Raw genomic sequence first — 21,071 nt, forward strand, 5'->3', positions numbered from 1 at the left:
ATATTTTCTCGGGTCCTTTCTGTCTCTCTTCTCCTTCTGGCACCCCTATGATGCGAATGTTGTTGCATTTAATGTTGTCCCAGAGGTCTCTTAGGCTGTCTTCATTTCTTTTCATTCTTTTTTCTTTATTCTGTTCCACGGCAGTGAATTTCACCATTCTGTCTTCCAGGTCACTTATCTGTCTTCTGCCTCAGTTATTCTGCTATTGGTTCCTTCTAGTGTATTTTTCATTTCAGTTATTGTATTGTTTATCCCTGTTTGTTTGTTCTTTAATTCTTCTAGGTCTTTGTTAAACATTTCTTGCACCTTCTCGATCTTTGCCTCCATTCTTTTTCTGAGGTCCTGGATCATCTTCACTGTTATTATTCTGAATTCTTTTTCTGGAAGGTTGCCTCTCTCCACTTCATTTAGTTGTTTTTCTGGGGGGGTTATCTTGTTCCTTCATCTGGTACATAGCCCTCTGCCTTTTCATCTTGTCTCTCTTTCTGTGGATATGGTTTTTGTTCCACAGGCTGCAGGATTGTAGTTCCCCTTGCTTCTGCTGTCTGCCCTCCGGTGGAAGAGGCTATCTAAGAGGCTTGTGCAAGTTTCCTGATGGGATGGACTGGTGGTGGGTAGAATTGGCTGTTGCTCTGGTGGGCAGAGCTCAGTAAAACTTTAATCCGCTTGTCTACTGATGGGTGGGGCTGGGTTCCCTCCCTGTTGGCTGTTTGGCCTGAGGCGACCCAACACTGGAGCCCACCCTGCTCTTTGGTGGGGCCAATAGCAGACACCTGGAGGGCTCACACCAAGGGATACTTCCCAGAACTTCTGCTGCCAATGTCCTTGTCCTCAAGGTGAGCCACAGCCACCCCCCCCACCTCTGCAGGGGACCCTCCAACACTAGCAGATAGGTCTAGTTCAGTGTCCTATGGGGTCAATGCTCCTTCCCCTGGGTCCCGATGCACACACTACTTTGCGTGTGCCCTCCAAGAGTGGAATCTCTGTTTCCCCCAGTCCTGTCGAAGTTCTGCAATCAAATCCCACTAGGCTTCAAAGTCTGATTCTCTAGGAATTCCTTCTCCCATTGCCGGACCCCCATGCTCCCCCAGGAAGCCTGATGTGGGGCTCAGAACCTTCACTCCAGTGGGTGGACTTCTGTGGTGTAAGTGTTCTCCAGTCTGTGAGTCACCCACCCAACAATTATGGGATTCCATTTTATTGTGATTGCGCCCCTCTTACCATCTCATTGTGGATTCTCCTTTGTCTTTGGATGTGGGGTATCTTTTTTGGTGAGTTCCAGTGTTTTCCTGTTGATGATTGTTCAGCAGTTAGTTGTGATTCTGGTGCTCTTGCAAGAGGGAGTGAGCGCACGTCCTTCTACTCTGCCATCTTGAACCAATCTTATCCACTGTGTTTTCTTCTAAGAGTTTTATAGTTTTAGGTTTCGTGTTTGGGTCTTTGGTATTCAGTTAGTTTTTGTAGATGGTGTCAGGTAAAGACTCCAGCTTCATTCTCTTGCATGTAGATAATCTAGTTTTCCCAGCACCATTTGTTGAAAGGACTGCCTTTCCCTATTGAATGGACTTGGCACCCTTGTTGAAAAATCATTTGACCATATGGGCTCTTTGTTTTGTTCCAGTGGTCTATAAGTTTATCTTAATCACTGTTTTGATTACTGTAGCTTTGTAGTAAGTTTTTAAATCAGGAAACTTAAGATCTTCAACTGTACCCTTCCCTTTCAAGATTGTTTTTGGCTATTTGGGGTCTCTTTAGAGTACATATAAATTTTAGGATGGATTTTCCTATTTCTACAAAAGAAAGTCACTGGGATTTTGATAGAGATTGATTGTATTGAATCTGTAGATAAAGTATTAACAATATTGTGTTCCAATTCATGGATACAGATTATTGTATTTCAGTGTACGAGTCTTGCTTCAATGGTTATGTTTATTTCTAAGTATTTTATCCTTTTTGATTCTATTGTAAATAGAAATATTTTCTTTTTTAAAAAAATTAATTTATTTATTGATGGCTGAGTTGGGTCTTCGTTGCTGCACACAGCCTTCCTCTGGTTGCAGTGAGCGGGGGCTACTCTTCGTTGTGGTGTGTGGGCTTCTCATTGCGGTGGCTTCTCTTGTTGTGGAGCACAGGCTCTAGATGTACGGGCTTCAGTAGCTGTGGCATGCAGGCTCAGTAGTTGTGGCTCACAGGCTCTAGAGCGCAGGCGCAGTAGTTGTGGTGCACGGGCTTAGTTGCTCCGCGGCACGTGGGATCTTCCTGGGCCAGGGCTCGAACCCGTGTCCCTTGCGTTGGCAGGCAGATTCTTAACCACTGCGCCACCAGGGAAGCCCTAGGGTTTTCTATGTATAAAGAGCATGTCATCTGCAAATTGAGACAATTTTATTTCTTCCTATCCAATTTTGTTACTTTTTTCTTTTGTTTTCCCTTGCTCTAATTGCCATGGCTAGAACTTCCAGTACTGTGTTGAGTACAAGGTGGCAAAAGTGGGCATTCTTGTGTTGTTCCTGATCTCAGAGGAAAAACTTTCAGTTTTTTGCCATCAAGTATGATGACAGCTAATCTCCATGGGCTCTTCATGTATGGCCTTTATTACCTTAAGGTAGGTTTGGGTTTTTTTTGCTTATTTCTGTTGAGTTTTTATCATGAAAGGGTATTGAACTTTGTCAAATGCTTTTTCTGCATAAATTTGAAATGATCCTGTGGTTTTCGTCTTTCATTTTGTTAATGTGGTTTATTACATTGATTTTTAAAATTAATTAATCTATTTTTGGCTGTGTTGGGTCTTTGTTGCTGTGTGCGGGCTGTTTCTGGTAGTGGCAAGTGGGGGCTACTCTTTGTTGCGGTGTGCAGGCTTCTCATTGCGGTGGCTTCTCGTTGTGGAACACAGGCTCTAGGCACGTGGGCTTCAGTAGTTGTGGCACGTGGGCTCAGTAGTTGTGGCTCATGGGCTCTAGAGCATAGGCTCTCGTAGTTGTGGTGCACGGGGTTAGTTGCTCCATGGCATGTGGGATCTTGCCAGACAAGGGCTCGAACCCATGTCCCCTACATCGGATTCCTAACCACTGCCACCAGGGAAGTCCCTACATTGGTTTTTTCATGTGGAATCATCCTTACATTCCAGAAATAAATCCCATGTGGTGTTGATATATAATTCTTTGAATGCAGTATTGAATTAGGTTTGCTAGTAGTTCATTCAGGAGTTTTCCATCAGTATTCATCAAGGATATTGGCCTGTAGTGTTTTCTTATAGGGTCTTTGTCTGGTCTTGGTATCAGGTTAATGCTACTCCCATAGAATAAGTTAGGAAGTGTTCCCACCATCTACAAATTTTAGCAAAATTTGATGTGAGCTTATGTTTAAGTATCTGGTAGAATTCACCAGTGAAGAAGCTGTGTGGTCCAGGGCTTTTCTTTGTTGGGAGGTTTTTTTCCTTCCTTCTTCTCTGTGTGTTCTTTTCTCTATACCCCACCCTTTCGTTTGAGATACAATTGTGTTGGGAGGTTTTTGCTTAATGACTCAGTCCTGTTGCTATTATTGAATAGGGCTATTCATACTTTCTGTTTCTTCATGATGCAGTCTTGATCGGTTGTGTGTTTCTAGGAATTTGTCCATTTATTCTAGGTTTTCCAGTTTGTTGTGTCTCTAATGTCTCCTCACTCCTCACTAAAATCACTAAATTTCTGATTTTAGTTATCTGGGGGTTTATTGATCAATTTTGTTGATCTTTTTGAAAAATGAAATCTTGGTTTCATTGACTTTTGTCTCTTTTGTTTTAATTTGGTCATTGACTTCTTCCTTCTGCCAGCTTTAAGTTTAATTTGTTCATTTCCTAGTTCTTTTTATTTTATAATATTTATTGGACTATAGTTGATTGACAATGTTGTGTTAGTTTCAGGTATACAGCAAAGTGAATCAGTTATACATACATCCACGCTTTTTTAGATTCCTTTCCCATATAGATCATTACAGAGTATTGTGTAGAGCTCCCTATGCTATATACAGTAGGTCCTTATTAGTTATCTATTTCATATATAGTAGTGTGTATGTATCAATCCCAATCTCCCAATTTGTCCACCCCCAGGTCCATCCATGTGCCTGCAAATGGCATTCTTTCTTTCTTTTTTATTCCTGAGTAATATTCCATCGTATATAGGTACCACATCTTCTTTATCCGCTCCTCTGTCAGTGGACATTTAGGTTGCTTCCATGTCTTGGCTATTGTAAATAGCACTGCAATGAACATTGGGATGCATGTGTCTTTTTGAATTATGGTTTTCTCTGGATATATGCCCAGGAGTGGGCTTGCTAGATCATATGGTAGTTCTGTATACATCTATATCTATCTATCTATCTATATTTTTATATATCTGTCTCTCTTAGGGTAGGTTTTTTGACCATGCCGCATGGTGTGCAGGATCTTAGTTCCCCACCCAGGGATTGAAGCCACACCCCTGCAGTGTTAACCACTGGACTGCCAGGGAAGTCTCTCATATGGTAGTTCTATATTTAGTCTTTTAAGGAACCTCCATACTGTTCTCCATAGTGGCTGTACCAGTTTACACTCCCACCAACACTGTAGGAGGGTTCCCTTTTCTCCACATCCTCTCCAGCATTTATTTATTTATTTAAATTAACTTTTATTGGAGTATAGTTGAGTTACAGTGTTGTTAGTTTCTGCTGTACAGCAAAGCGAATCAGTTATACATATATCCACTCTTTTTTAGATTCTTTTCTCATATAGGTCATTACAGAGTATTGAGTAGAGTTCCCTCAATACTCTTATTAGTTCTTACAGTCGGTTCTTATTAGTTATATATTTTATATATAGTATCTACAGTATATGTCTATCCCAATCTCCCAATTTATCCCCCCTCCCCCCCCGATAACCATTTGTTTTCTATATCTGTGACTCTATTTGTTTTGTAAATAACATCATTTGTACCATTTTTTTAGATTCCACATATAAGTGATATCTTATGATATCTGTCTCATTTACTTCACTCAGTATGATAATCTCTAGGTCCATGTTGCTGCAAATGGCATTATTTCGTTCTTTTTTATGGCCGAGTAATATTCCATTGTATATATGTACCACATCTTTATCTACTCCTCCATCTATGGACATTTCAGTTGCTTCCATGTCTTGGCTTTTGTAAATAGTGCTGCAGTGAACATTGGGGTGCATCTGTCTTTTTCAATTATGGTTTTCTCTGGATATATGCCCAGGAGTGGGATTGCTGGGTCATATGGTAATTCTATTTTTAGTGTTTTAAGGAACCTCCATATTGTTCTCCATAGTGGTTGTATCAATTTACATTCCCACCAACAGTGCAAGAGGGTTCCCTTTTCTCCACACCCTCTCTAGCATTTATTATTTGTTGATTTTTTGATGGTGCATTTCCTAGTTCTTTAAGGTATAAATAAATTCATGTTGTTGATTTGGGAACTATTTTTTTCATGTAAGCACATACAGCTATACATTTCCTTCTTACTGCTGCTCTCACTGCATTCTATAACTTCATTTGTCTCAAGGTATTTTCTGATTTCCCTTGTGATTTCTTCTTTGATCAGTTTAAGGTAATAAAACAGTTGATTTCCACATATTTGTGGATTTTCTAGTTTTGCTTCTGTTGATTTCTAGTTCACTTCATTGTGATCAGAAAACATACTCTATATGAGTTTAATCTTTGAATTTATTAAGACTTGTTTTGTTGCCTAACATATGATCTGTCCTGGAGAATGTTCCATGTGCACTTGAGAAAAGTGTGTATTCTGTTGTTGGGTAGAATGTTCTGTTAATGTCTATTAGGTTCAATTGGTCTGTAGTGCTGTTCAAGTTCTCTATTTCCTTATTGATCCTCCATCCATTAATGCAAATGGGGTATTGAGTCTGCTATATTACTGGGTTAGCTCTGATTTTTGGTGCACGTTTCTAATTGTTATGTCATCTTGGTTGGTTGACCCTTTTATCATTATATAATGTCCTTGTAATAGTATTTTTTTCTAACATTAGTGTATTTGTTGTTTTAGACCATTCATGGAATCTGCTGGGAAAAGAGATTATGGGATGATAAAGTCCCATTAACATTGTCATGAAAGTAGATGAGATGGAATCATTAAAACTGAGAAGACTAGCCTTAAAACAGGAAGACATCCCCTGAGAGGGAAAGGAAGCTGGGATGGACAGAAGGGATGATGTATGTGAGAAGTGGATATTGAGAGAGTTTAGGCCTGCCTCTGAGGCACCTTGGTAAATGAGTGAGTTGGCCCTGTCAGAAGGGTTTGGGCAGGAGGATTCAGGAGACAGGTGTAGGAGGCAGGTAGGATTTAAGGGGGAAAAAAGTTTCCGTATGTTTATATTAAGGGGCATGGTGTAGCTGTGAGGAATGAATAAGTTAGTTGCCAAATTAAGACCAAGAAAAATACCCCAGACGCTCAATAAGAACAGAGATTTTCCCTATCCTCTTCCCCTTTAATATGTGCTCTGGTTTTTTTCAGTACAAATACCTGAAACGTAAAAGTGAGCCTCATGTTAAGATCGAAGGGAAGGACACAGATGACTGGCTCTGTGTGGACTTTGGTAAGTTATTTTGGCACATTTTACAGATAAATATTTGATATTGCACTAATCTTGAACTGTTTGCAGTTGTAAAAGGATTGAGATCTGTTTCTCCACATACATTTTTCTTTTTAACTTGAGAATTTTTTTATACAGCAGGTTCTTATTATCTCCGCATACAATTTTTGAAGGGTGTCAAAAGAAGTTTTCTTATAACTTAGTTGGTCTTATTCACATGTGAAATCCTCATGTCACATGGTATGTATGTAAGTTGCCATACAGGTCAGAAAGCTGGTGGAGAACAGGATGGATAACATGGGAGAGATCCCCTAGTGGTGGTGGAAGGCACCTTGGGGTACCCCTAACCTTGGCTTTAAATAACTCAGATAAGGTGAAGGGCATTCTAGGCACAGGGAAGGACAAGAGCAGAGGACTAGAATTTTGAAAAGATTTAACAAATTTGGGTATTAATACATACATAGTTTCAAAGTATTTCCCCAAAAGATAGTTAATACAAAGGGAAAAACAGTAACTGAAGAACTGGGAAGGGTCTGAGATTTTATCTTACGTGTAAGCTAGCAAGTTAGTCAAGGTTTGATGAAGCACAGTTTGTTACTCAGCAATAGTAGTAGCCAGCATCAAGCACCATTTTTGCACCAGGGTCCCTGAGCAACACAGGACCAGATGACACCTGTAAAGTTCTAAGAGAAGAACCCTGAGATTAGGGCATCTACATCTTTTATAATGGGCAGGAAGCAGGCCTGCATTTGCTCTGGTGGAAAACACTTTTTCGGCCAAGGCTGTATGTCAGGGTTTCTCAGCCTTGCCACTATTAACATTTTTGGCCGGGTAATTCAGGTGCTGAGGAATATTCTGTGCATTGTAGGATGTTCTTCTCTTCTCCACCCCAACTGTGAAAATCAAAAATGTCCCTTATTGAAAACCACTGCTGTAAGCATACTTGTGCTTTGATCCAGAGGGAGACAGTAGTTCTGAGAATATTTGCCAACATCCTTAAAAATATAGTCCAGAACAAAAGCCTGTCAGTTTTGCTCACAGGCTGTGCAGACAGTCCTTGGAGGACTGTCTCCCAAGCAAACCCCATCACGAGTAATGTTACATATTGATATCATATACCTCCTGTATGATGCACTGAGAAAAGCACAGCGTCACTTCTGTGGTATTTTTGCTGGATGGTGTCCACAATTTGCATTTCTAACAAGTTCTCAGGTAATGCTAATCTGGGGTTCACACTTTGAGAACCACTGTTCTAACTGTCACAGGTTTGTGAGATCACAAGGGTAAAAGCAAATGAACTGCTTCTTCATTGTAAGTCTTATCTGTCCTTGATAGGCAGCATGGTGATTCATTTGATGCTTCCAGAAACCAGAGAAACGTATGAATTAGAGAAATTATGGACCCTTCGTTCGTATGATGACCAGTTAGCTCAGATAGCACCTGAGACCTTACCTGAAGACTTCATTCTTGGAATAGAAGATGACACTTCATCTCTGGCTCCTGTGGAGTTTAAATGTGAATAAAATGGTATGAACTGCTTTAGTCATTTCAGATTTGGATTGAGTCACTTATAAACCCTGCCTAGCTGGTTGTGGACACTAATCCTAACTGACACGTGGAAATTGTAGGTAAGTGAGCTAATTCTCACACTGGGAATCAGTACATTCAAACTAAAATTAATATATTGTCTTTGTTCCTGAGATCTCAGCAGGATTTCCTGGAAGTTGCATTGGCCCCTGTGTTTTACTTGAGCTCTCTGCTCAGAGTTTATTTTTATTTTATTTTTTTGCTGACAAAGCAAGAGACTTTTTTGGGAAGGGGGCACCCAGGTGGAGAGCAGGAGGGTAAAGGAACCCAGGAGGACTGCTCCACCACATGGCTCACAATCTCGTGTTTTATGGGAATGGGGTTAAGTTTCTGGGTTGTCTCTGGCCAATCATTCTGACTCAGGGGTCCTTCCTGGTGGCACACGCATTGCTCAGCCAAGGTGGATTCCAGTGAGAAGGATTCTGAGAGGTTGGCAGGACATATAGACCTTTTGACCTTTCCTGAATTCTTCCAGTTGGTAGTATCTTGTTAGTTCTGCATTCCTTACCAGGACCTCCTGTTTAAGATAACTCATGCAAGTGGTTACTATGTTGCCTGGCCAGGGCAGGCAGTTTCAGTGTTTCCCCTAACAACTCCTCCCCGAGAGACTTCATACTCAAGATAATTCTTGGGAATTGGAGTGGAGGTCTCTTTCTTCTGTAACTACTTCCTGCTGAGAGTTGGCGTAGTCCTGCCTAGTAGAGTAGAAGTCTCTCTCTACCTGATCTAAATTGAGGTATTTATTCTGTGCCCAAAACTGGCATTCATCCTTGTAGTAACAGCAGTTTAGTTGAAACTGTTGGACCCTGTGGGGGATGAACCTTGTAAGCAGTTGAAACAGACAAGGGCCAAACAGGAGGCCTAACAGGATGGTCATCACCAGGCCCAGAAAAGGCAGGCAAAATTTGGGGTGAGGGCTGCAGGGTGTGTGACTTTCTTCTGATCGATTGGTAGTGACGTAACAGGACAATGCTCCAGGAATCTTGGCACTCAGCCTGAAGTTACCATCCTCACCTGGGTGGGGGCCTTAGTTCCTGCAGAACTCAAAGATACAGTTATGCATACTCCTTGAGGTGGAACCAGGACCCTGCCCCAAGGCTGTACCACTAGTTGACAGCTCCTCCCCTGTTTTTGCATCCCCTCCCTCCCCTGATTAGCAACTGTTTGAATCTGCCCTTTGGAACTCAGGGAAGGTCAAGGAGGAAGGTCAAGGAGGCTGAGTGAAGCCTATATCCTACAAACAAGAAACAGGGGACTCAGAAAGGATTTGTACTCTGGAGCCCCTCAGAGTCCTGCCCGGTTCCAGTTCAGGGAACTAACTGGGCAACAGTGCTGGCCACTTCCTGCTACAATAGGGCATAGTCCTGTCTCAATTTGGAGAATAGACACTGGACTGGAAATATTTCTGATTCCCGATTCCTGGATCTGAGTCTTGTATGATTAAAATCTTAATCCCTTGGTCTGCCATTTTGGTGTAACAGACCCAATGAGAAGTAGCTGGATGAGTGACAATGGGATTTTAATAGGGAAAATAAAACGTCATTTCTTTTCAGGAGAATAAGCCTGAAACACAGTCTGGACCTGGTGCTTTGGGGAGACTTGTAGCCACATAGCCAGTTGTCTAGTTTTATTGAGGTAGGTTTTAACTTTTAATGTGGTATTAACACATAGGTAACAGGTGCTATTGGTCATCAAACATGTCTCTTTTTGTTAAATGTATGATCTAAAGCAATTCCATTGTCTAAAAATGTAAGTTACGGGCTTCCCTGGTGGTGCAGTGGTTGAGAGTCCGCCTGCCGAGGCAGAGGACACAGGTTCGTGCCCTGGCCCGGGAAGATCCCACATGCCGCGGAGCGTCTGGGCCCGTGAGCCATGGCCGCTGAGCCTGCGCGTCCGGAGCCTGTGCTCCGCAACGGGAGAGGCCACAACAGTGAGAGGCCCGCGTACCAGAAAAAAAAGTAAGTTACAAGAGGAGACCTTTAAAAAGTAAGGCTGCAGTTATCAGCTGCCAGCAGACATTATTTTGAGAACGGCTGGTGGCATCCAAGTCTGACACAGCTCAGAAAACTCAAGTTCTTAGCAATACAGGGATTTGCCTGAAATCACACCCACAGTGTCATCTAGTTATTTCTTGGATGTCTTAAACCATAGCTACTCCATTTTGACTCTTAATTGTAATATTCCCCTTAAGAGCCAAAGCAGATGTCACCATTAATGATGTTAGTGTTTCTCTAGGTATGAGAGGAGCAAGAACCTGGCCCATAAAATCTTCTCCTGAAAATATCTATCTCTCTGAAGGCCTGCTCTGCCAGTTTTTCCCAGAGCACAGAGTGCCTCATTCCTGTCTCCACCCTGAACTCCTTTTCAGGGGGTGTTGAAGGTCAGCAGCTGCAGCCGCTCGTGATTTAATCTTTGTAGAGGCAGACAGCAAGTGCCAATGGCGAGTGCCAATTTCCAGTCAGCAGGGCCCCTTCATGGTCATAAAGTTGACCATGGTTTGGGGGGCATTTCATTCCACAGTGCTAGGAATGCTCATTCCCAGGCCTAGCAAAGTGTTTTCCGAGTTTAAGTTTAAATCTTATTCTGTAGAACGGTATAGCCAAAAATTTAAAAAAATATATAGCAGAAAACATAACCACCCCACTAGTCCTGTAACGTAAAACCTTTAGTTCTCAGTTCATATGTAACAGTATTATCTAGGTTCACAGTCAGGACATTGGTAGATAGTGGTGCCTGCCTTGAGATTGACATAGCCTTACTAAAAATCTAAGTTTTACACTTTGACCAAATTCAGGACATTCACATTAATTTGAAAAGCCAAAAATACATACTACACAGCAGGCTGCACCTGATAATGAAACACTTTATTCTGCATCAAGGTATCTGGAAAATGAAGCTGCATTTGGGGCACGTTACAGATGAGGAATGATCCATATGTGGTGAGTACAAAACTCAATTACAACAGAATTATTTCCTAGTATTACCAGATACTCCATTACCAATGCTTAATTGAAAGTAAAACATGATTTGCCACACTAGAAGGCTAGAAGTGAAACATGACAGAATTTAAACAGGCAGATATAAATGTAGCACCTATCTGTATTTAAAAAAAAAAAAAGTTGGAAAAATCAAATACTGAGGAAGAGCTCTGGCCTTAAGCACATTTCACCCAAAATCCAACCAGAAAGCCAGTCCATTACTTTTTTTTTTTAAAGCAATTCATTGTATGGAAGAAAATGATGAATGCTAGATGAATTCAGTGACAAAAAGGGCACTTTTTGGCTAAAACTACAAAATAAACTGATTTTCTGAAGACATTTAGGAAAACATTTCAAGTCATTTTCAAAATGTTTAAAGGATACAGTGATCTTCAGAAAAACTTACCTAGTCTGTAGAAATTCATCTTGAAATACAAATGAAGCAAAATGATTTAAGGGTTATTATATATGCCCTTCAGATCAGTATAATATAACGACTGTGATCATTTAATGAACAAAAGAAACACAATTCTGAGAGCAGTGTGGCCTTGGAGACCACCCACACCCACATAACTGTACATACCAGGCTTTGCCATCAAGGTAGGAAATGGGCGAATGCGTTCCGTATCAAAGGTCAAATGTATTATTATATCACAGTCATTCAAATTATATTCCAAAAGTTGTTCTTGTATTTTTCTACCTTTTGACTTATTTTCAAATAACTGGTTGCAGAGAATACAGAAATCCTGCTGCAATTTATGTAATATTCTAGGTGGCCTTTCATTCTTCTTGATTTATCATTGCTTAAAATCTTCAAAATAGCTTAGTGTGAGGCTCATGACAGTGCCTGGCACGGGGAGATGTAGCCTTTTTATTGCCTTTAAACACTGTCACACCGTCTGACTGCCCCATTGGTCTTCACAAAGCAATTCTTTTGGGGTCTGCTCCAAGCACAGACCAACTGGTCTGAAATATATTGGCAAACTAAGCATCCTGTAAGGCAAGCTGAAGCTTTCTTCTTGCCAATCAATTTAAAGTTCACAGGAGCTGCATGTCTCCATAGATACACTTGCTTTAGGTAGTGATAGTCAAAAGCACAAAGCATTTATGCATTCAATCACATAGCCAAACAAAAAAACCCTGAAGTCTCCTGAAGCCATTTATTAAAACTAGCCGTTCCAAAACCTCCTGCAGCCACTTTGCTCTGTTAGTACCATCAAAAACTTCCCTACCATAAACAAAAAAATAAATGGTATTTGCTGCTCTCCAAATATAGGCACTGCTCTGTATCACTGAACGTTTACTGGATTTTCCAACTAATAACTGTCAAAAGCCTCAAAAAACCTGAAATTAATTTTCCAGCTTTACTGTCACCAGCCAGAAGTAAAATTTTTTTCTCAGTTATTTGCCTGTTAGCTAATTTTATTTTTTAAAAAACAGTTGGACTTATCTTTATAAAGTATATAAAATTTTCAGAAAAAAACAAAACAATTTTGCTTTCATTGCATTACTGAATACCTGAGGTAGTTGAGTAAAAATGCACATTTAATACCCCTGCCAACACCATTCAGCACTTCCCTTAGGTTATTTGTGTTAGTGTTAGATAAAACTGAGAACAGTTTTTCTATGCTAACAGCTTAACATTTAAGTTCTTGTAATAATCCTATTCTGATCCAATTTTAACAATTGGACATAGGAGCAATCTATTTTTATTTACTTGATGAATTTAGTAAATGCACCATTAAGCCAATTTCTGGCATTATGGGGGAATGAATATTAAGAAAAATTAGAATATTTGTTATACTGAGAATACAACAAAAGGGAAGTGCAGAGCTCCTCTCTTTCCCTCCCTCACCCCCTAATTTTTTTCTTTTTTTAAAGCTGGGTGTCATACATTTCAGAGAGCATAAAGTATACATTCTCACAGAGACAGGAGTTCGAAAGTTGCCTGGTCCTCAGAAACAACCGGCTAGGTAAAAACTTGTGCATGTGATTCTGGATAGGGGTTCAGCGCCCGTCTGTTGGTTAAGCAATCTGTCTTTGGTTTGGCATCTGCCTCTGTGGTGGGCTGTCTCCTGAGCCTTCACTTCCGTCTTGACTGAGGTGGTCCACTTTGCAGAGCTTTCTGCTGTTGGTGCTGCTTTACCTGAGTCAGAATTTCCTGAATTTTTCTCTGGGCAACCTGCAGTAGGAGAGAGCTTTGAAATTTCTACCTGATCAAGTATGACCAAAAGTTAATTTACTCTTCCATTTCAACAACTTCAAATTGAAACTTATTTGAAGATTAAAGATACATACTTATTAGTTTCTCCTAGCAGAGTCTCTGAACTCACCTGCTTAAAGGGGGATTAAAAGTGTTAAGCACCAAGCAGCCTGAAATATTTATATGACATGGGGACACGCATGGGAGGAGGATCACTCAGGAAGAAGGAAGGAAGAAGCAGAAGAGCTCACTTATCACAATAGAGCCCACTTGCCTGGCAAGCATAGAAGTGACCAGTTATTTTGACCACCACTTGGTCATTCTCATCAGGCGTCTGGTCACGAGGGACAACCACTTCTGCACTTGACAAATTCTGGAGCTCATTCACCTGAAGGAGATAAATACAAATCATGTTAAGTGGAGTTGTTCTTTTTTTTTTTTTTTAAATTACCATTTCCTTACTATGTAACCAAAATACTGAGCTTTGGCTTTATATTTATAATCTCATCTAATAATACTAATGATTCTATCCATTTACTAGTATTGTCCCCATTTCAAGGTAATTAAAACTAAGCCTTAGTGAAAGAAACTGACTCGCCCACAGTTGCATAAGTTAATGACACAACCAGATTCAACCCCTGAAAATCTGATTCCAAAATATACACTTTGAATCACTTCAGAATTGTAAATAGCTTTGAAAATGACTTGGAAGTTTTATGTGTTAGAAACTGGAAACCATTTGCTTTTTTCAGTTACAGAGGTGTAAGTTATAAATGTAGATGAAAATTTTTAAAGTTTCTTTTCATGTCATTAAGTGTTTGCACAATAAAAGTAAAAAGCTGATGTATAACAACAGAAAATGCAAAATGCCCCTTATAAATATGAGACAGTTCTCCCATACAAAGTGGTCTGAAAGAGAGGCACTGCTTTCACTGGTAGCTGACACCAACACCCAGGAGGAACAAAAGGCAGTCTTCTCCAAACCTTGGCCCAGACGGTCCTGCTTTTTTATAAGTTAGCCAAAATTTAGGGACTTGGAACTCCTAAGTACCTTTCAACGCTTTCCCTTTCATACCACTGCACAGGTTTTGCTGAAGTACTTGCCGTTTTGCCTCCTTTTCCAATAACTCTGCCAGCAGCAAAGGATGGCACTCTGATGTGAGCTTCAAGTTTCACCTCTTCTTTAGGACTAACAAAGTTTTCTTCTTTAATTTTTCCATAAATTCTTCCCTGAGCCTACAGATGAGAACATATCTCATCAGTGTCATTCATGTAGGAAATGCAAAAAAGTCCATTAACTTTAAAGATGGCCCGGATCCACTGGAACAGACCTTTGCAGTGATACATCTGCATTTGATAGATTGTGGAACGTTGCACAAGAGGTGGAAAAGTAAGGAAGTCCTAGAAAAGGTTGACAACAATAATAACTATACATCACAGATGAGGCAATTGAATGATTGATAAAATAAGATTAAACCATATTCTTCTGACAAAAACGGTTAAAGGCAATAAGTTAGCAGTCAGCCGAACTAAAATTTTTGCAAATGACCATTTGCTCTCCAGTCTTGAAAGGTAAAACCTCTCCTGTTGGCAATAAGATAGTAACTGCATTTTTCTTGAGTAAAAGGGACTGCAGAGGAACTACAGAGCCACCTATGCGAGGCTCACAAGAAGCCAAGCCGCTGTCTAAATGGGCCAGCGAGGAATTTTCTAGTTAAACATTTCTTCATCTTAGCCAGATGGTTTCTACTTTGACTAAGGCTACAAAATCAAGTTAACATACACATCTGACAGTTATAGTCAAACACATCCTGTCACTTGCTGCATACAACTAGAAGTTATACATAATAAACCTCTCCTATTATGTACAACCATTAATTTGCTCTGGTATACACCAAAGGAAAAAGGAGTCAGAGTTGGTTTCATCTGACAAGCTGCCACAGCAGAGAACAAGAACAAAAGTACCGAACACGTTTTCACTGGTGCAGAAATGATAAGCTCATTTTAGGGGGTTACAGAAAAAAAAAAAAAAAAAATCCATCTTAGTACCCTGTCTTCCATTCATCCTCAGTCTCAGGCCACAGATGTAGCTATCAACACAGTCAAAGGACACAACGGATATACACTGTCCTCCAAAACAAGCTCTCGAATGCATAAGAAAAAATATGGGTTAGGAGGTTTACTATTACTTAGATGTCTAAAATAAAATAATTTGTTATTATCACTGATCACATAAATGACATTTAAGCATTACAGCTTTTCTTAAATGTCCCACTTAAGACAACTGAACAATACAGGCATAGGAGGATACAGGGAAACAAACTCTGAATTCCCCAGCATACAAGCATTATGAAAACTGCAAGATAGTTAATTCCATTTGTAGAATAATAAGACCATAATTGATGTTTGTATTTATCTTTTAGTATTTCAAACTAAAAGTGACTGTCTCTGTAAGTCTGGGATAGGAAGCAATTTTCAGCATCTCTGAGTTTTGATCTGAACTGCCTGGACCACAAGGACCACCTCCTACTTATGAGGAAGTAAATTTCTTGACCCAAGTTTGAGGCTAGCCAACTGTACCCCACATCTCAAAGCGCCTCCTTTTGTTTCCTGTTCTTCCTGTAAATGAAGTGAAAAAAGCTTCCGATTTTTAGTGAAAAATAGAGGTCAAAGAAAGTGATGGTTTAAAAGGAGGGAAGAAGTGGGCACTTGTTAACTTAGCCACATTTTAGAGCTAAGAGAAGTAGGTTAAAGAGTTATCCTGTTAACACAGCTGCTAGGCGGTAGGAACAAGACAGGAGTTTTGGATGAACTGCACTGAATTGAGTAGCTGCTTTTACCTATGACAAACAGGACACCCTACTGAGTTTATGAGAGAAATCACATACTCAAAGGTATACGTTTGTGAATTTGAGGATCTGGCAGGGTCTTAAGTCTGGTTCATCCCAGGTCTGCTCAGCACCACCACCAGCACATTTATGTTGTACTTCCTGTGTCAGGCACTATTCTAAGCAATTCATATATTGTTTAAACCTTATCTAAATTTTGTGGGTGTTTTTAACCCCGATTTTATAGATGAGGAACTAGGCAGAGAAAGGCTAAGTAACTTGCCCAAGGTCACACCACTGGTAAATGGTAAAGCTGGGCTTTGAACCAGCAGCCTGGCTACCAGGTCTCTGCTCTTCATCACCCTGCTACACCACCTCTCAGGACATGGTGGGAGGCATTCCAGCCCCAAAGGCCCCAAACCCCAGTATGACCAATGGTTCACACCAGGACAAATGCTGTAAGAGTTCCTGCCATTTCTACCTCTAAAATTCAAAAGATTAGAGTGGCTTGTTGACCGACTGTGGACAAGGGCTAACGGTTAACCCAAGGGTAAGAGCAAACAGGGACATTTTAATTCAAGGTTGAGGCCTCTCTGGGACAAGAGGAAAAACTTGAGAACAGCAAGGCATATGAATCAGACTTGTAAATTTCAGTCGTAAGGTCTCACCTTCACACATGCTAACAGGGCATTGAGCAAATTCTCCTTTGGGAGATAGTCAAAACCAACAACCATTACAGAACTCTCAAAATTAACCAAAGGCTTTGGTTTATTTTTAAAGTGTAATTTGCGGTATGTTTCTACTCTGTTCTTAGTCTTAGAAATTTCCATTGAGAGATTCTTTCTACTGAGTATTAGATTTTTTTACAGGAGAAGCCAGGTTATGGATTTCCCAAGAAGACATCCATTCATTTGTTACCTGTGCACACACTCCAGAGCACATACCTTGAACTGAGCCTCCGGTGGCCCAGTGATAATCACCATCCTCACTTTAGCATCTGGCGCTTCAGCTGGAGCGATCTGTAACAGACCCAGTAACGGGTTATGACACTTCCAGGTGCCACCAACAGAAGTGTTACACCAACCAGCCTGTCATTTGCACATGACTTACTGAAATGTAGAATGAAAGCCTTCTGGAAGGTAGTTACACGAAGCAGTGATTAATGTGGATTCATTGGTTATGGCTCCTGCCCTATACTGTGCCTGGCCCTAATGTAAAAGTCCAGATGCAGCCTCTACCTAACCCTCACTATTTCCTGACGAGGTACTGCCTCATGGAGAGGCCAAAGGCTGGAGAAGGTGAGTCACCTGGCCCCTGATCACACAGTCCAGTGAAGCTGGAGGGAGAGCTGGGTCTGGCTTCACCATCACATTCTTTGTCACTACACCAGTGGGTGCTCAAAGGGTGGTCTTAGCCCACACGCATCACAACACCCTGGGCCTCCTGTATGTGCAAGAAACTGCTAGGTTCCCAGTAAGGCTATCGGTACGTTCCCCCAAAGTACACTCGCTGGACTAACATATGGAATAAACTAACATTAATTTGGCAGAAGAAAAGTAAACTCAGCCTCTTCTATTTTGGCAGAGCGTGTGAAATCACACAAAAAGCCTAGGCTAGGGAATTGTTGCAGAGACTGTTGAAGGGGGAGGAAACCAGCATTCCCTTAGTAAGAAAGGATTTGGGGAGTTGGATGGTAGGAAGTGTTTTAAAAGAAAAAATTTTGCTAGATATTTGCTGTGCAAGAAGCAATTCCCTATAGTAAATAATGAGAACAGGAAGCAAAAAATACAATAAAAGCCATCCCAACTACCACCCAGTATGATCACTGTCAACTACTTATAGTCTAGTAGGCCCTTCTCCACACCTTCATAATCAAAACAATGTTTTTTACTTTTAATAGACTCATGCTTCCTCCCTCAAAATAAAGCTAACATTTCTGTTACTTAGACCCAAATTAATACTATTCCTACTTTATTGCTGGGCACTAGTTTTGAATCTGTAAAACAAGCCAATAATTACTTCCTTTTAGACCACACTCTTAGGATTATTCACAGGAAACCCCAAAAAGAAGGTATCATTCTTCATCCTTCTGACTAAGGTTTCGTTTTTTTAAAAAGGATCTTTGTCAACACTGGTGATAGAGGGCTGGGGCTGAGGACACTTGTACACTGACGTTAGGAGTACAAATTGCTACAATCTCTCAAAAGCCTGAAAAAAGCACATGCCCTGTGACTCACCAAACCCACTTCTGTAGACTTACGTTAAAGGATAAGGTTATATATGACAATCTGACCAAAAGAACTTTGTCTACCCCTGTGCAGGTTAAATTAGGAACAATCTTAATGTCCAGTAAGTTAACACAAATCATTATGATTTGGTAATACCAAATATATGCCTATTAAAGTAAGTACATATATGGACATTTACATTATGGAAATGCAGCAAAGTGTTAGGAGTGCTGATGAATCTTTCAGATTATGCATGTTTCAGACTTTTTGGAAACAAATATTTTAACCTCATCATAAAACCTCCATTAAAGCCAGAAAAAGAGCCAAACGTCTAAATACCCCGTTCTTCTTGTTCATGAAATGTTCATCGCAGTTTTTCCAAAACAAAGCTGCTAGGTTCTTTTTGCATGTGTGAGCATGTTTTACAGATTAACGCAGTAATCAGGAAACTAACAGGATAGTAAAGTTAGTTCACCCCTTGGTCTTTTATCATGTCTTTTCCTTTACCCATTTATTTTGGCTGCATTTTCTGCTCACGTTATTTTGTTATCTTTTGCTACAAGAGAGACTATGAGGGCTTTCCTGTGTGTTTTGTTTTTTTATTAACTGTGTAGTTTACATACAGTAATGCTCACTCCTTTGGCAGCAAATACATAGTTGTAAATACCACCACAATCAACATAAAAACAGCTTCTGTCACTCAGAATTTCCTCATGCCGCCTTTGTTTTCAACCCCTCCACCTCCAACTCCTAGCAACCACTGATTTTTTTTCCCCTCAATTTCCATAGTTGTCTTTTCCAGAATTTTCATATAAGTGGAATCATACAGTATGTGGCCTTTTGAGTCTTCTTTCTCTTAGCATAATACATGTGATTCACTCAAGTTGTTTTACGTATCAACAGTTCCCTCCTTTTTACTGCTAAGTAATTATTACGTAGACAGGCCACAGTTTATGCATCTGCCAGCTGATGAACATTTGCTTCTTCCCCATTTCCCAGTTATAAATAAAGATACTATAAACATTTGAGTGCAGTGTGGTTTTTTTGGTACTATATTCAAATTTAAAAATTCATTAAATATTTGTAAAATTGGACTTCCCTGGTGGCACAGTGGTTAAGAATCCGCCTGCCAATGCAGGGGACACAGGTTCAAGCCCTGTTCTGGGAAGATCTCACATGCCGCGGAGCAACTAAGCATGTGCACCACAGCTACAAAGCCTGCGCTACCGAGCCCGTGTGCCGCAACTACTGAAGCCCACGCGCCTGGAGCCTGTGCTCCGCAACAAGAGAAGCCACTGCAATGAGAAGCCCGCGCACCGCAACGAAGAATAGCCCCTGCTTGCTGCAACTAGAGAAAGCCTGTGCGCAGCAACGAATACCCAATGCAGCCAAAAATAAATTTATATATATATATATTTATAAAATGTAACCAAAATAAACCCCCCAATAGACCGATGTTTTCCTGAAGAAAGCTATGACTTTTATCAAGCCTTTGTCAATTTGTATATTCCTTAAAAGGACCACAGCCTTGATTGTTCGGCCACTAAACAGTGTCATTTCGGAGTGTGAGGGACCAAAGCCACGCCCAGGGAAGATGAGCTAGAAGGAACATGTATCTGGGAATGCGGTGGGGCAGAACCACCATTCTAACGCTAAACTGCATACCTGCAGACTACTTTTTCTAGAGAGAATTTAACTTACCTTGTGTAAGCTAGTGTTGTTGGGAGTTCTCTGTCACACACTTACGTAACCCCAATATAGACTACCACATTCAACTCAAATTACAGAGTGGCAGGAAGACTCACATTTCTGTAACTCACTGTCCTTAAAGCACCAGGAGAGCCACAGCTGGCAGAACAGTACCTTAATAGAAGCTCCTGCAAAGCGAGAAAGCTGTTTGATGTGTTGCCCCTGCTTGCCGATGATGGCGCCGACAGACAGGGCTGGGATGAACAGATGGACAGTCTCTGTTTCTGACTGCTGTTGGAAAAGAAAGACAGGACATACATGCTTACTGGATACAAATCAGGCTGTATCGCTGGCATAGGGAGAGGGGCATTCTCATACTGTTAGAAATATTAGCATAGTTTTAGGAAAAACCACCACAGTAAGTTGATATGAGTTTACCTAACAGGTCGAGAAGATCTCACATCCTGAAAGTGTTAGCATTTAAAACATCACTTTTCTCTGTACAGTTTTTCCTCAAATTTACAGATTTAAAACAGATTTTGTGCCACTTAATATTGGTCCACCAAATGACACCACTGCTCTTACCACACAAATTCCTAGTGGCAGTAACAGCTCCCTCTTCTCCCTGTAAGCTCAGCGTGGAGGCAGAGAGCACGGAGCCCTGAGCACCACAGACCTCCAGAGGGGCCCTGATACTCAGCGACAGCCGTTCCACTTCTTTGTCCCTCCACACACCCTCAACAGAAGGCTGTTCCACATGACGTCGTTTACTCACACTATTTGGTAGGAAATTTTTCTGTCTTTAGTTTCCTTCCTCTGAAGCAAAGTTGTTTTTTTTTTTTTAAATAAATAAAAATACTAGTAATAACAGAAGGCTGGTCTGGTTCTTCAAATAAAAGGAAAACCTTTTGCCAATTTACCAATTATAAACATGGAATGAGAAAAAGGAAAGAATATCACACAAGACAAAACTAAGAA

At 40.6% G+C, this 21,071-nt stretch overlaps 2 protein-coding genes across 4 annotated transcripts in view; one reads left to right on the top strand and one right to left on the bottom strand.

Moving 5' to 3' along the window:
- MALSU1 (mitochondrial assembly of ribosomal large subunit 1) overlaps positions 1-9,789 on the top strand; it is a 17,562-nt gene extending 7,773 nt beyond the window's left edge. Inside the window, exons 3-5 of one of the 2 annotated variants that reach the window (XM_024738449.1) lie at positions 6,502-6,583; positions 7,916-8,107; positions 9,721-9,789. In XM_024738449.1, the coding sequence (XP_024594217.1) occupies positions 6,502-6,583; positions 7,916-8,103 (270 nt within the window). In that variant the 3' untranslated portion in view covers positions 8,104-8,107; positions 9,721-9,789. Of the gene's footprint in view, positions 1-6,501; positions 6,584-7,915; positions 8,132-9,720 lie in introns of those variants that run through there. The other variant, XM_024738448.1, reaches the window with a different exon arrangement.
- A 1,221-nt stretch (positions 9,790-11,010) lies between these two features.
- Positions 11,011-21,071, bottom strand: part of IGF2BP3 (insulin like growth factor 2 mRNA binding protein 3) — a 136,787-nt gene continuing 126,726 nt past the window's right edge. For both annotated transcript variants that reach the window (XM_024738446.1, XM_024738445.1), the window contains 5 exons: positions 20,268-20,384; positions 17,121-17,195; positions 14,453-14,584; positions 13,623-13,736; positions 11,011-13,327 (listed from right to left, as the gene is read on the bottom strand). In XM_024738446.1, the coding sequence (XP_024594214.1) occupies positions 13,229-13,327; positions 13,623-13,736; positions 14,453-14,584; positions 17,121-17,195; positions 20,268-20,384 (537 nt within the window). In that variant the 3' untranslated portion in view covers positions 11,011-13,228. The remainder of the gene's footprint in view (positions 13,328-13,622; positions 13,737-14,452; positions 14,585-17,120; positions 17,196-20,267; positions 20,385-21,071) is intronic.

This window comes from Neophocaena asiaeorientalis, unplaced genomic scaffold (genome assembly GCF_003031525.2).
Source record: "Neophocaena asiaeorientalis asiaeorientalis breed wild unplaced genomic scaffold, Neophocaena_asiaeorientalis_V1.1 scaffold89, whole genome shotgun sequence".
In the NCBI taxonomy this organism is placed as follows: Eukaryota; Metazoa; Chordata; class Mammalia; order Artiodactyla; family Phocoenidae; genus Neophocaena; species Neophocaena asiaeorientalis.